Consider the following 14,399-nt stretch of genomic DNA (forward strand, 5'->3'; position numbering starts at 1 on the left):
TGAGAGTTTTGTTTGGAAGATAATTGTTGATTAAATTAACCATTTATTAGCAGCCATCAATCTTATCAAACAAAGTTCTACATAAAAAATTTTTAATTTGTATTTTAAAATAATTAAATCGCATAAATTTTTTAGATGAAGTAAAAAAATCTTAAATAAAAATTATTTTAATTTAAAAACATATTCTTCTTCTAAACAAAAAAATTAGTATATTACACTATGTGCAAATTTATTTGATATTATTCATGAAATCTTAAATAGCTAATGATATTCTTTACTATTTCTAAGTACAATCTACTCCAACTAAAATAATAATTTGAAAATAAAATAAAAATAAAATATTTTAACAGATAAATTAAAGTTACTTTATTAATAAATTAGATTATACAATTATTAATTTGTCTTAATCATTGTTTAAATATTTTTTTGTTTAAAGAGGTTATTATATTTCTATTTCTTTATATAATAGCTTTTGGGTAGACTAATCTTGTTTTTACTTTCTTTCCCTATTTTTATGTTACATGATAATAAATAATTTTTAATTCTACAAAATTGCTTACTATCCTACTAAGTGTGATTTATGATTTTCTATTATATTTTAACTTATTTTAATAATAAACAAACATGAGAAATATAGATATAATAAAAATAATATTTTTAAAATATTAAAAATTTAAAAGAAAAATTTATTTTAAATAAACTAATAAAATTTCATCTTTAATTTATAAACTATTCATCATTTAGTTTATCAAAAAAAAAAAAAATTAGATTAATAATACCTAAAATCTAGCTTTAATTTAGGATTATTAGGATGTTTTTTTATTTCATATTCTATTTTCTAATGCTCTTCCTCATAATAGACATTAGTTTTACTATTTAGATAAAATAAGAGAAAATATATTATTTGTAATTAAATAAGAATTAAAAACATTTTAACATATTTAAAAATAGTATGATAAATACTGGAGAAAAATATAAAAAAGAATAAAGAAATTACATGAAATAAATATCTATTATTTTTAAATTCTGACAATTTTACAAAGCAATTGAAATCTGTTCAGCTAATTTTTCCTTGATTAAATTACCTCTAAAAAATAAAATAAATAAATATTTAATTTGCTTTATAAATAGAAATATTCTAAATTTAAATATAATATAGTAAATATATAGATTAATTTTTAAATTTTTGATTTGGGGAGCTGTACATTTGATATATAATAGTTATTGAAGATAAATAACTTTTAATATTTTTAATTAATAATAAAGATTTAATTAAAATGAAAAGCTCAAAATTTAATGAAAGTGTTTTGAAATAGAAAAATTTTTGATCTGATTATAAGGTATAAATCGTAAAAAATAATTATAAAATTAATTTGTTTAGAAATTTTTTTTTAATATGCATTTCTCTAAATGAAAAAAATAAGTAACTTAATTTAAATTACCTAAAAATAATACTAAGTTTTGTTAAATTTTTTTGACATTGCAATAAGACATTTAAAATACTCTAAACTTCTATTACATCTGTTTCTTATTAACTAGAAAATTAATTAAAACCATTAAATAATAAAAGGTATTTTAGTAATAAATAAATAAATTTATTTTATAAAGTTTAATCTGAAAATAGAAATAATATCACCTTAAATTAAATTTTAACTCAGTAATATTTTGACAATTTTAGAAGTTTCTTCTAAAGATCTTAGGTCTTTTTACATCTGCATACTCAATTCTAACCAAATTAAATTTAAAATCATTAAAAAAATGGCTTTTGTAGTATCTTTAAAAAGTAAATTTAACTTTAAAATTTTTAATTTATTTGCTTATTTTAAATTAAAAAAAAAGAGAAAATAAAATTACTCTGTTAAAATATTTAGATGTGTATTTTTCAAGTCAATTTTAATTCCAATTGCTCCTTATTAACATATTTGTTTAAAGTTTTGTAATCTAATTTGAAAAATAAAAAATATTTTATTTATTTGAATTAAATTAATTATTCATAGCATTTTTTAATATATATATCAATAAAAAATCATATTTTATAAAAGTAATTACGTTTAACTTAAATCTTTTTAGTTAATTTCTTGATTTATTTCCACTCTTTTAGAAGAAGGAGTAGTATATTTTTTATATTCCCTAACATTATTATTCAAATTTTTTTTTGTATAACTTCAAAAATAAATTTAATTTAAATATCAAAATAATATTCTAGTACTCAAATCTGATATTTAATAATTAAATATGCTAGCATTAATAGCAATTTATTGCAATACTCAAAACTTCTTCAACACAAATATCGTTTTTCCTAAATAAATTATTTAATAAAAGACATAATCAAAATTTTAAAAACCTAGAAAAAATTAAAAATATTATTAATTACGAGAAATCAATATCTATTTGAATGATATTTTAACATTATTATAGTACACTGGTAATTTATTAAGCCCCTTTTACTTCAATTTAATTAGTACTAACGCAATAGATTTAAAATAAATTAATTTGATATATTAATATAAAATTATAAAAAATTAATTAAGATTAAAATACCTTAAATTAAGATTCAGTTCTTAAATATTTTTGCATTATTACAAAGATTTTGCAATAATTAAAGTTTCTTATAAACTCAATTTTTCTTACCTAAAGACATTAATTAACAAATTTTTTTAAAGTTCTAAATTTATATATATTTATTTTTAAAAATAAAATAAATTATATATTACAACTTTGATAAATTAAGTTTTAAGTGAGAAAGATTTTTTAAGCTTTCCAAGCATTCTATAATTATTTAAAAATCTTATTTTTTTATATCACATTTACTAAGATATTTTAATAAAATAAAATTAATTTCTTTATTAAAAAAAATATAAAAATAAATTATATGAAAATTACCTTAATTCTAAACTTAAATAACTTATATTTTCGCACTTTATCAAAGAATTTGCAACACTCTAAGCTTTTTCTTTATCCAGTTATTTATTGCTAAAGATTAAATTTGTTATAAAATTATTTTTTAAATATATATTCTATGCTGCTAAATATTAACCCTTCCCCCCCTTATAAAAATTTTAATTAAGATATTAAAAAATATGGGGGGGGGGGAGGGGGGTGAAATTTATATTTTGGAAATTTGTAATATAGTTTTTGTTTTACAATGATTAGAAGTCAAGAACTAAATTAGTAATTCCTAGTTTACAATCAATGAGCAAATCTGAATATAAAGGATTTAAATACTCACTTTTAAGATAAAAAAAAAGAATGAAAGATTTTAAATCTAATTATAATTTTTTTAAAACAAAGTAAAATAAATAATAAATATTTCTAAAGTCTTTTTACCTAAAATAGATTATTATGGTATTTAACGATATGACTCTTGATAAAATAAATTTTAAAATAAAATTTCTTGCTTCATAATCTTAACCACTATTAATAATTAATAAATTTATTAAAAAAAAGCTGAAAAGAAACAATAATTTAATTATTCTTACTTTTAAGAAAATATGAATTTTGTTTAATTCTTATTTGTTATTAAAGAATATGAAATTAATTAGTGACATGAATCCTAAAAAGTTAAAGTATCTGCTTCAAAAAAAATTTGCATTTTATCTTAACTTAAATAAAATGAATGATTAATTTATATAAAAAGAATATCTTAAAATAAATTTACTCAAAATAATATTATTGTATAATTTAATCACAATAAATATGTGTAGCAAAAGTATCTAGTGCATCTTAATAATATTTTTTAAACCCAACAAAGCTTAAACTTATTTTTTAGCTATTAAAGTATTCAATGAATTGAATTTATTCATAATCTTATGATTTATTTAAGGTTAAAGTATAGATTACATCAAATACTTTTTAAATTTATTCAAATACTTTTAAATTATTTTCTTTAAATGATACTTTCTTAAAAAATTCAAAATTGTTCAAATCAACATTTTAATTTTGATTATTATCTATTTGCTATTGCAAGTACTTTTTACGGTATTCTTAGGATAATTAATAAATTAGCTTTTATTCTTCATAAATTAGATTTTTATTATTTTATATTTCTTTTTAAACAGGCATCATACTTTCATATTTTTTAACTAAATTGTTAATCTCATTATTTAGTTATTCATCAAAAACTAAATTTTATTTCATATTTAAAAATATCAAATAGAGTTCCCATGATTCTTTATCTAAGCAAATTTCTTAGGGACTATCTTATTTGAAAGTCAAATACTTAAAAACAATTTATTGTAAAAGTTAAATTTCTTTTTCTTACTCGAAGTAATTTCTAATATCTAAATGTTTTTTCTTTTGAAATAAAAACTAATACAAATATAATCCTATTTTTTTTAGTAATTTAGATTAATAGCAGATAAACATTTTATTAATTTTTTATTTTTAAATAAATTGAATAAACTCAAAAATTGATTTATCATAAATATTTTGTTCTTTTAAATATTTGAAATATTTAATAGTCACTTTATAAGTTATATCTAAACTCAAATTTTATTCCAATTTTTGTAATTTATCACAAAAGTAAGCTATACCAACTTCATTTTAATTATTTAATTAGAACTCTAAAATTATTATTTTTAGCATGTATATTTTTTCTATGTTTGAAGTAATTTTAGTGAATTCAATCAACTTTTCACAAATTTATGAATATAAATTGAGTTTATTTAATTTTAGTAAATCTTTTATCATAACCTTAATTAAATTAATTAGAATATCTAAATTAATCTCTTTATAGAGATGATCAACTAATATTTATTCTATGTAATTAATTGATTCTTTGTATTTACCTCTTTTTTAAAAGATTTAGCTTAGAGTTAAAAGAGCTTTAATTTTTATTTAATTTATTTAACTTTTTTTAAGTATTTTCAGATTTTACTTTACTCGTTCGATTATTTAAAGAGCAATATAGGCATACTAAAATTAAGACTCGTACTTAAATATTTTCTATTCTTTATTGACGATGAGATATTATTCTATCTAAACTAAATATTTCTCGAAGAATGAATTAATTTGTTCATTTTAATAATTAATTAGACAATTTATGAATACTTAAGGTAATTAAAAACAATCAATGTTGACTGAATTTTCATCATCTTTCATAAGCTAATTTACTAATTTTTTTAATGTATCCTTGATAGTTGGATGCGTTTTTAATTTATTTAATATAATTTCTATTGTTTTAGCAACTGAATAAATATCATGATAAAAAGGTTTATTTTTATTAATTATATTTTATGGTACATAACCATTAGTCCACATTTTTGGCTTATTAAAAGGATTATAAATAGAAATTTTTTATGAAGCACCAAAATCAGTAAATTTATACTAACCATTAATAATTAAAATATTTCCAGGTTTAATGTCTGAATGATAAATATACTTTTATCTAAGTGAGATTAAGAAATGAAGAGAAGTAAAAACTATGTTTAAAATTTATTCAATGCTAAATTCATCTACTGTAACATATTATTTGTATAAACTCATAGAACAAATTTACATTAGATGAATGAAATATGTTTGTTCATTTATCTTATCTTCTAAAAGATGAGAAATATTTAAATCTAAAATATGATTTTCATCTTAAAATAGTTTTACATTTTATAATTCTAACAATTAGCTCTTAAAATAATTTTAATCATCTACTTTTAAAACCCTAAAAGCAACTTATTCATCTAAATTAACAAAAATATCTGCTTCTCCACCACTATTTATATAATATCCTAATTTGAAAATAGATTATAAAAATGTTAAATCTTTTTCTTTTAAATTCCTTTTTGTTTCTCCACTTTTTGTTTTTAAGTCATCTAGCAATATATTATCTTTACATTCCATTAAACTTAAATTTGCTTAATCAGTATATTCATCTAACATTTATTAGACTGTCGTCATAGATTATTCTCTCTTATTATGGAGCTAGCAAAACTAATAAATATCTTGTGTAAATTCTTCAACTGTTATTTATGTTTCGTTAATATCTTTTATTTCAATTTAATCTAATTTTTACAATTCCTATTATAAATTGCTACATATTTGATTAATTAAATTTATTAATTTTGTATCATCAATTTATATGTGATCATTTGATTTTTCTTTATTTTTTAAATCTTCCAAAAACTTATTTTCACAAGTTTATTGATTCATAATTATGTTTTCTTTATATTTTGTTATAAATTATTCATTTAAATTATTTACTTTTTCAAATTATTCAGAATTTTAATTTTATATTTTTTTAAAATGCTTTTACGTCTAATCAAACATAGGGATTTATTCCTAATATACACTTAATGGATTTGATGCTTTAAACTAATTTATAAGATTTTTATCAATAATTTATTCCTTAAAATCCTAATTTTACTTATCAAGTAAAATTTATTCTACTTTTAGTAAATTTGTATTCTTAATCTTTTATTATTATTTTATTTCTTCATCAAATTTAAATATTTTCCTTTAATTTTAGTTATTAAATGAATCTAATTTTTTAAACTAATTCTATTAAAACGATGATTCTTCATCACTCTTCTCATGACATAGAAATTTAATTTATTACATCCCTTTTATTACTTATTGATCATTTAATAGTTCCATTTCTTTCTTTTTATTATAGTTATATCCAAGCTCTTCTTAAATAAATTTGTTTTGATCAAAACTTTCTTATTTTTTTATTTCATTCATTTACTCATTTTTTTAATTCAGTTTAACATTTTCAAAGTTTGTTTCCTTTTATTTCTGTTTTTTCTTTAAGTTTTATTTTTTGATGGTCTTATATTTACTAAACTTTGATTCTAAATTGAAATCTTATTATTCATTTTATTTTTACTATTTTTCACTACCTCCTAATAATTTATTACTTGTTTAATTATTCAAGATTGTATTTTGTTTTTACAAATATTTTTTATTGAATAGCTTTTAATTTTAGAGTAATTTATTTTTTAATTTATTGTTCAAACATTACGATATACTGAAGCAGGAATCTTATCTCTTAATTTGAATCAATTAAATTTCTTTATTTAACTGTTTTTTCGTTTATTATAATTCAAAAATAATATTTTATCCTTTTTAGAATTATGCTATTTATTTCCTAAATTAGTTAGATTAATTGATAGCATTTTCTCTTTTTGTATAAAAAATAAATAAAATTGTAAAAAAAAAAAAAATTAATTAGCATTTTAAATTAATTTTAGTAAATGTAATTAGATTAGTTGATAATTATTTAAAGAATATCAAATAAATAATATTATCAAAATTATAAATGGAGTATTAGTAATTTAAATTAATTTAATTTTTCCTTAAATTTAAAATAATTTACCTAAATAAATCAAGATAAGTGGTTTAAAGTTTTTCTTTCGTTTTTTTGAAAGTTTAAATCCTATGTCGTTATAACCAATTAGCCTTTTAAAATATTTATTATGACTTGTATTATTAAAATAATTAATTTACATGTTTTTTTTGATTATCAGCATCCTTATTTTTCTGTAAACAAGCTACAGAACAAATGTTAAATTTATCTATGAGAAATTAAAAATAATTTTATTAGTTAGTTGTAGTAATTTTATATTTTAAATTTTAATTTTAATTTATTTGTTGGAATATGCCAATCAAAATTTAGTGGTTAAGATTCACTAAAAACTTAATTGAAATATAATAAAATAATAAATAAATTAGAAAAAATTTTATAATAGATTTAATATAAATTAACACAGTTATTTATTTTAATTTTAATTATTGATGAGAATTATATGTCTGTAAATTTAGCTTTTTTTGTGAATTTAAGAAATGAAAATTTCAAAATTGGAGGGTAAATTATTTATTTTAGTTTAATTTCTAAGATTTTCTCAAAAAATAATATCTTTTTAGTAGTTAAAAAATTAAAAAATATTATTTTTTTTTACCTTCGTTTTAAAGGATATTATTAAATTATTATCCATTTCCAATTTAATCTTAAGAAAGTATTTTGTCCTCTATAAGTTTGATACATTTTTCATTCAGAATATTTTAGGTAGAAGAATCAAACATCAGCTATTTATAAAGAATAAATAATATTTTTAATTCAAGAATATTTTAATTTTTGAAAAATTTATTTGTTTATTTCTTATGTTTTTGTTAAATAAATACTTAAAAAAAATAACATAAGTTAAAATTAAATCTTTAAAAGCGCGATTGCTATTAAAGCCCCTCAAAATATTTTATTAGTTAATATATTTAATAATAAGCTGTATAGTTTAAAGTAAATGAAAAAAATTTATTTTTTTGTTAGCTTTTTAACAATTAAATTAATATGTAGTCAGATAAAGTACCATTGCAAATCTAAAATTTTTCTATTTTTGACTGTAAAGGTTAATAAATTTGGAAAGAAAGTACCTCTTTAGCATAAAAGCTTTCAAAGACTATTTCCTTCAAATATACAAGGTTAAATGAATTCTAAATTAGTTCAAATAATAGATCTAATTCTATTTCTATAAATTAAAAGGGTATCTTCAATTCTGTTTATTTACTCAAAAAGATGAGTTAGGCTTCCTATTTAATTTAAATTGATTCATTCTTCATTAATAAAATTATATTAATAAATATAGAAATTAATAGTAAAAAAGTAAAAAAATCATAATTTATCATTTTTAAAAGAAACTAATTTTTTAGGACAAAATCAATTTGACTTGACATTCATGTCCTTACTCATTAGCTTTTCTTAAAATTTATATTATTTAAAAACAAACTAATCAGTTAGTTATGCATTAAATAGAAATAAAATAAAAAAAATATTTTTTTAAATTTGATTATTTTTCTCTTTTTCTTTGGTTTTAAAATTAAAAGATTCATTTAATAATTCTAAAGGGACATTTAAGCCTTATTAAAAGACTAACAAAAAGCAAATGTTGTGCATTAATTTATGGTAAATAAATTAGTAAAAAGTAAAAATAAAATTCATAAATTACTCTAGAAAGATTTTAGTTACATAAAAAAACCATGCTTTTTAAATGATTCATTTTGATCAAATTTTTTAATTCCTTTTTATTGCTCATCATGGAGTGACTCTTAGAATTTATTTCTACATTATGATAGCTAAATATATTTTATTAACTAAATCTCTAATTTTTAAGATATAAATCAATGCTAAATCCTTTGTTAAGAGCAAATTCAGTAACTTCTTACTTATTTCTTACTTAATTATATATTTGCTGCCTTAAAGTCTAAACTTGAACAGCGATATCTTACATTTTTGACACTTTTAAGCATATTATCATATTCTGATTTTAATAAATCATTTCCTTTTACGATATTTTTTGAATCTATTTATCTTCTTAAAAGATTTAGAAGATGGAAATTTTATTTCTTTGCTTTTCTTCTATTTGTAAATTTCGCTATCTATGAATTATCTTTTCTTTTGGGTTTCTGTTTGGGTGTTTCAAAAGTTTTAGAGTTAATTCGTTGGCTGCTATTATTTGCTTTTATAATTAATACTAAGTTTTGAATTTAAATTAATTAATGTAAAGCTTTATTCCTTCTATTAAGAAAACAAATATATCTATTTAATTAAATGTTATATAAAATTAATTCATTTCTTTTAGAAATTAACAAATTGGTTATCTAAAAATTATCTTTTCTTTTTCTTCTAATTTTTTTAGAGATGATTTATTGGATATTATTTACTATCAAAATTAACACAAGTTTTTAATTGAAATTTATTAATGTAGGACCTTAACACTTCTATTAATAAAATAATATATTTAATTAAATGGCATTAATAAGTATGCATTTAAAAATTGTGAAATAATATGTTGTTATCATTTTTTTATTCAATAAATAAGATTTTAAATATTTTCTCTCTATTTTAATATTTTTAATGAATATTTATTATCCTGATTGAAATACTTAGATATAAATAAAAGCAATTAAGCTTTTTAAAAAAGTATAATTCTAAAGTTATATGTATATAAATTTATTTTTTTTAAATTTTATTTTTAGAAATATTTATTCTTTAATCCAATAATTATGTGATTTAAAATAATGATTAAGAGAAATAATATAATTTAATAGCGAAAACAAATTATGTTTTTATAAGTTTTAAGTAATATTTTTTAAAAGTAAAAATAACAAATGACATGAAACTTGAATCTTTAATTATAGGAAATATAAAATTGTATTTGATTAACATCAAATATTAATTAAGATAATTAAAATTATGATTTCAGTATACTCAATATTTAAACATTGATAAACTTCAAATTTAGTTAATCATAAGTTTAAAAAAAAAATAGAATTTTATAAAACAAAAATTTATTTATTTATTTTTAATTAATTTGAAAAAAGTCTATATTAGCTTTTAAAAAATTAATAATTATTGAGTTGCGGTTCCATAGTATAGCGGTTAGTACTGGGGACTTTAAATCCCTTGACCTGGGTTCGAATCCCAGTGGGACCTAAATTTTTATGTTTTATTTATTTATTTATCTAAATTTTTAATTAATTATTTTTATTTTTAGTTTAATTTTTCTACTCATTACTATTTTATATAGCACAACAGCTCTATTAGGATTATATAATATGTAATATGAGCTCTAAAATAAAATATATGGGCAACTCCTATAAATATAAAAGTATTGACATATTAACTACTAGAATTTTTTCAAATATAACTAAATGAATAACTCACCATCTATAATTCCTACTATATATTTTTTAAGTATAAGTTTTAAATATAAATATTCAGTTTAAATAATGAATATTAAATAATTTTACTGTGATATCTATCTCTTCATAAAACCAAATATATAAATTAATTTATTTGTTCTTTTTATCTATTTATAATTAATTAAATTTCATATTTTTGAAAAAATAAATAAATGATGTAAAAGATTAAAAGATATAATAGATTAGATAAAGTAATTATTAATTTTTTTATTAATATCCTTTAAATTTATATAAATTAATAAAAAAAGTTTAAAAGGTCTTCTCTTTTATCTCATTAGATTCTCCATATTAATCGCAGGTATATTTTATTAATAAATATTATTTTTATTATTATTAATATTTTTTTTATATTTAAATTTCTATTTATTTAAATAAATAATTTTTATTGTAGAAATTATCATCATTATTTATTGATTGGTTTTTTTTCATTATTTGTTAATTTTATTAATTGTTAATAAATCTTATTATTTCATATTTTTTCTTCATTTTTTTCTTATAATTAACTAGAGTACAATGCCTATTTAATTTATAAAAGGCAAAATATAATATTTCTTAATAACATAATAATAAAGCTAAATTAGCTTAAAATAGCTTTATTTTTGAGTTTTTAGAAAGCTTTAAATTCACAAAATGTAAAATTTGAAATAATATATACATACCGTATATTCTTATAACTTATCATTTTTTTTTTTTTAAATAAATTTTGAAAAATTTACGAAAATTTTAATTTTATAAAATGTAAAACTGGTATATAAAACTCACTTTTTGAAAATTTGTATGGCAACTTACTCTATTTAATGATTTATTTATTCTTCAATATTTAAAAAGGAGGAATAAAATTGGTAATGAAGGTGCATCAGGCTTAGGTTCTGCTTTAGCAAAGTGCATTAATCTCTCAAATTTGACACTTGATCTTGGGTAAAAACAGTTTATTTGTTTTGGATTGTGATATTTTTAATTATAAAAACTAATTAAAAACACTAAAGTTCTTTTTTCTTTTTCATTTTATTGTGCTTGCTTTTTTTTGTTCTTTCTTTCTTTGTTAATTTAGCACATCATTTTATTTTCAACTTTTGCTTTTATTGTTAATTAATCTTATTATTTCATATTTTTTCTTCATTTTTTCCTTCTAATTAACTATTTAATGATACATTTTTTCTTCAATATTTAAATAGTGTAAATTAAATTGGTGATGAAGGTGCATCAGGCTTAGGTTCTGCTTTAGCAAAGTGCATTAATCTCTCAAATTTGACACTTGACCTTAGGTAAAAACAATTTATTTGTATTGGATTATGATATTTTTAATTATAAAAACTAATTAAAAATAATAAAGCTCTTTTTTCTTTTTCTTTTTATTGTGCTTGCTTTTTTTTGTTCTTTCTTTCTTTGTTGATTTAGCTCATCATTTTATTTTAAACTTTTGCTTTTATTGTTAATTAATCTTATTATTTCATATTTTTTCTTCATTTTTTCCTTCTAATTAACTATTTAATGATTTATGTTTTCTTCAATATTTAAAAAGTCTCAATAAAATTGGTGATAAAGGTGCATCAGGCTTAGGTTCAGCTTTAGCAAAGTGCATTAATCTCTCAAATTTGACACTTGACCTTTGGTAAAAACAGTTTATTTGTTTTGGATTATGATATTTTTAATTATAAAAACTAATTAAAAATAATAAAGCTCTTTTTTCTTTTTCTTTTTATTGTGCTTGCTTTTTTTTGTTCTTTCTTTCTTTGTTGATTTAGCTCATCATTTTATTTTCAACTTTTGCTTTTATTGTTAATTAATCTTATTATTTCATATTTTTTCTTCATTTTTTCCTTCTAATTAACTATTTAATGATATATTTTTTCTTCAATATTTAAAAAGTGACAATAAAATTAGTGATGAAGATGCATCAGGCTTAGGTTCTGCTTTAGCAAAGTGCATTAATCTATCAAATTTGACACTTAAACTTGGGTAAAAACAGTTTATTTGTTTTGGATTGTGATATTTTTAATTATAAAAACTAGGGATCGACCGTATATACGGTAAAACCTTATTATACGGCCGTACCGTATAAATTTCATGATACGGTATACGGCTTAATAATTTATAAATTGACTACCGTATTATATAGTTATATGGCCGAATGATTAAAATGGTCATACGGTCGATCCCTAAAAAAAATTAATTAAAAACAATAAAGCTCTTTTTTCTTTTTCTTTTTATTGTGCTTGCTTTTTTTTGTTCTTTTCTTTGTTGATTTAGCTCATCATTTTATTTTCAGCGTTTGCTTTTATTGCTAATTAATCTTATTATTTCATATTTTTTCTTCATTTTTTCCTTCTAATTAACTATTTAATGATATATTTTTTCTTCAATATTTAAAAAGTAGAAATTAAATTGGTGTAATCAGTGCATCAGGCTTAGGTTCAGCTTTAGCAAAGTGCATTAATCTCTCAAATTTGACACTTGACCTTAGGTAAAAACAGTTTATTTGTTTTGGATTGTGATATTTTTAATTATAAAAACTAATTAAAAACACTAAAGTTCTTTTTTCTTTTTCATTTTATTGAGCTTGCTTTTTTTTTAACTTTCTTTCTTTGTTGATTTAGCTCATCATTTTATTTTCAACTTTTGCTTTTATTGTTAATTAATCTTATAATTTCATATTTTTTCTTCATTTTTTCCTTCTAATTAACTATTTAATGATCTATTTTTTCTTCAATATTTAAAAAGGTGGAATTAAATTGGTGCAATCGGTGCATCAGGCTTAGGTTCTGCTTTAGCAAAGTGCATTAATCTCTCAAATTTCACACATATCCTTAGGTAAAAACAGTTTATTTGTTTTGAATTGTGATATTTTTAATTATAAAAACTAATTAAAAACAATAAAGCTCTTTTTTATTTTTCTTTTTATTGTGCTTGCTTTTTTTTGTTCTTTCTTTCTTTGTTAATTTAGCACATCATTTTATTTTCAACTTTTGCTTTTATTGTTAATTAATCTTATTATTTCATATTTTTTCTTCATTTTTTCCTTCTAATTAACTATTTAATGATACATTTTTTCTTCAATATTTAAAAAGGTCTAATAAAATTGGTGATGAAGGTGCATCAGGCTTAGGTTCTGCTTTAGCAAAGTGCATTAATCTCTCAAATTTGACACTTGACCTTAGGTAAAAACAGTTTATTTGTTTTGGATTGTAATATTTTTTATTATAAAAACTAATTAAAAATAATAAAGCTCTTTTTTCTTTTTCTTTTTATTGTGATTGCTTTTTTTTTAACTTTCTTTATTTGTTAATTTAGCTCATCATTTTATTTTCAACTTTTGCTTTTATTGTTAATTAATCTTATTATTTCATATTTTTTCTTCATTTTTTCCTTCTAATTAACTATTTAATGATTTATGTTTTCTTCAATATTTAAAAAGTCTCAATGAAATTGGTGATTAAGGTGCATCAGGCTTAGGTTCTGCTTTAGCAAAGTGCATTAATCTCTCAAATTTGACACTTGACCTTAGGTAAAAATAGTTTATTTGTTTTGGATTGTAATATTTTTTATTATAAAAACTAATTAAAAATAATAAAGCTCTTTTTTCTTTTTCTTTTTATTGTGATTGCTTTTTTTTTAACTTTCTTTATTTGTTAATTTAGCTCATCATTTTATTTTCAACTTTTGCTTTTATTGTTAATTAATCTTATTATTTCATATTTTTTCTTCATTTTTTC

At 18.6% G+C, this 14,399-nt stretch overlaps 2 protein-coding genes across 2 annotated transcripts in view; one reads left to right on the forward strand and one right to left on the reverse strand. All coding sequences in view use genetic code 6, as the record gives it.

Moving 5' to 3' along the window:
* TTHERM_001446961 (hypothetical protein) overlaps positions 1-57 on the reverse strand; it is a gene marked incomplete at both ends in the record, with an annotated part of 222 nt that extends 165 nt beyond the window's left edge. The window contains one exon of the mRNA XM_012800793.1: positions 1-57. This exon is cut by the window's left edge and continues 165 nt beyond it. Within this exon, the coding sequence (XP_012656247.1) occupies positions 1-57 (57 nt within the window).
* An 11,365-nt stretch (positions 58-11,422) lies between these two features.
* Positions 11,423-14,287, forward strand: TTHERM_001446962 (hypothetical protein; the record flags this gene model as incomplete). The annotated part of the gene is made up of 10 exons (XM_012800794.1): positions 11,423-11,433; positions 11,515-11,604; positions 11,862-11,951; positions 12,209-12,298; positions 12,556-12,645; positions 13,064-13,150; positions 13,408-13,497; positions 13,755-13,844; positions 14,102-14,191; positions 14,260-14,287. The coding sequence occupies 10 exons, from the start codon at positions 11,423-11,425 to the stop codon at positions 14,285-14,287; spliced, it is 756 nt and encodes a 251-aa protein (XP_012656248.1).
* Positions 14,288-14,399: the final 112 nt, after the last annotated feature.

The sequence above is a fragment of the Tetrahymena thermophila genome (assembly GCF_000189635.1).
Source record: "Tetrahymena thermophila SB210 genomic scaffold scf_8253928, whole genome shotgun sequence".
Classification (NCBI taxonomy): Eukaryota; Ciliophora; class Oligohymenophorea; order Hymenostomatida; family Tetrahymenidae; genus Tetrahymena; species Tetrahymena thermophila.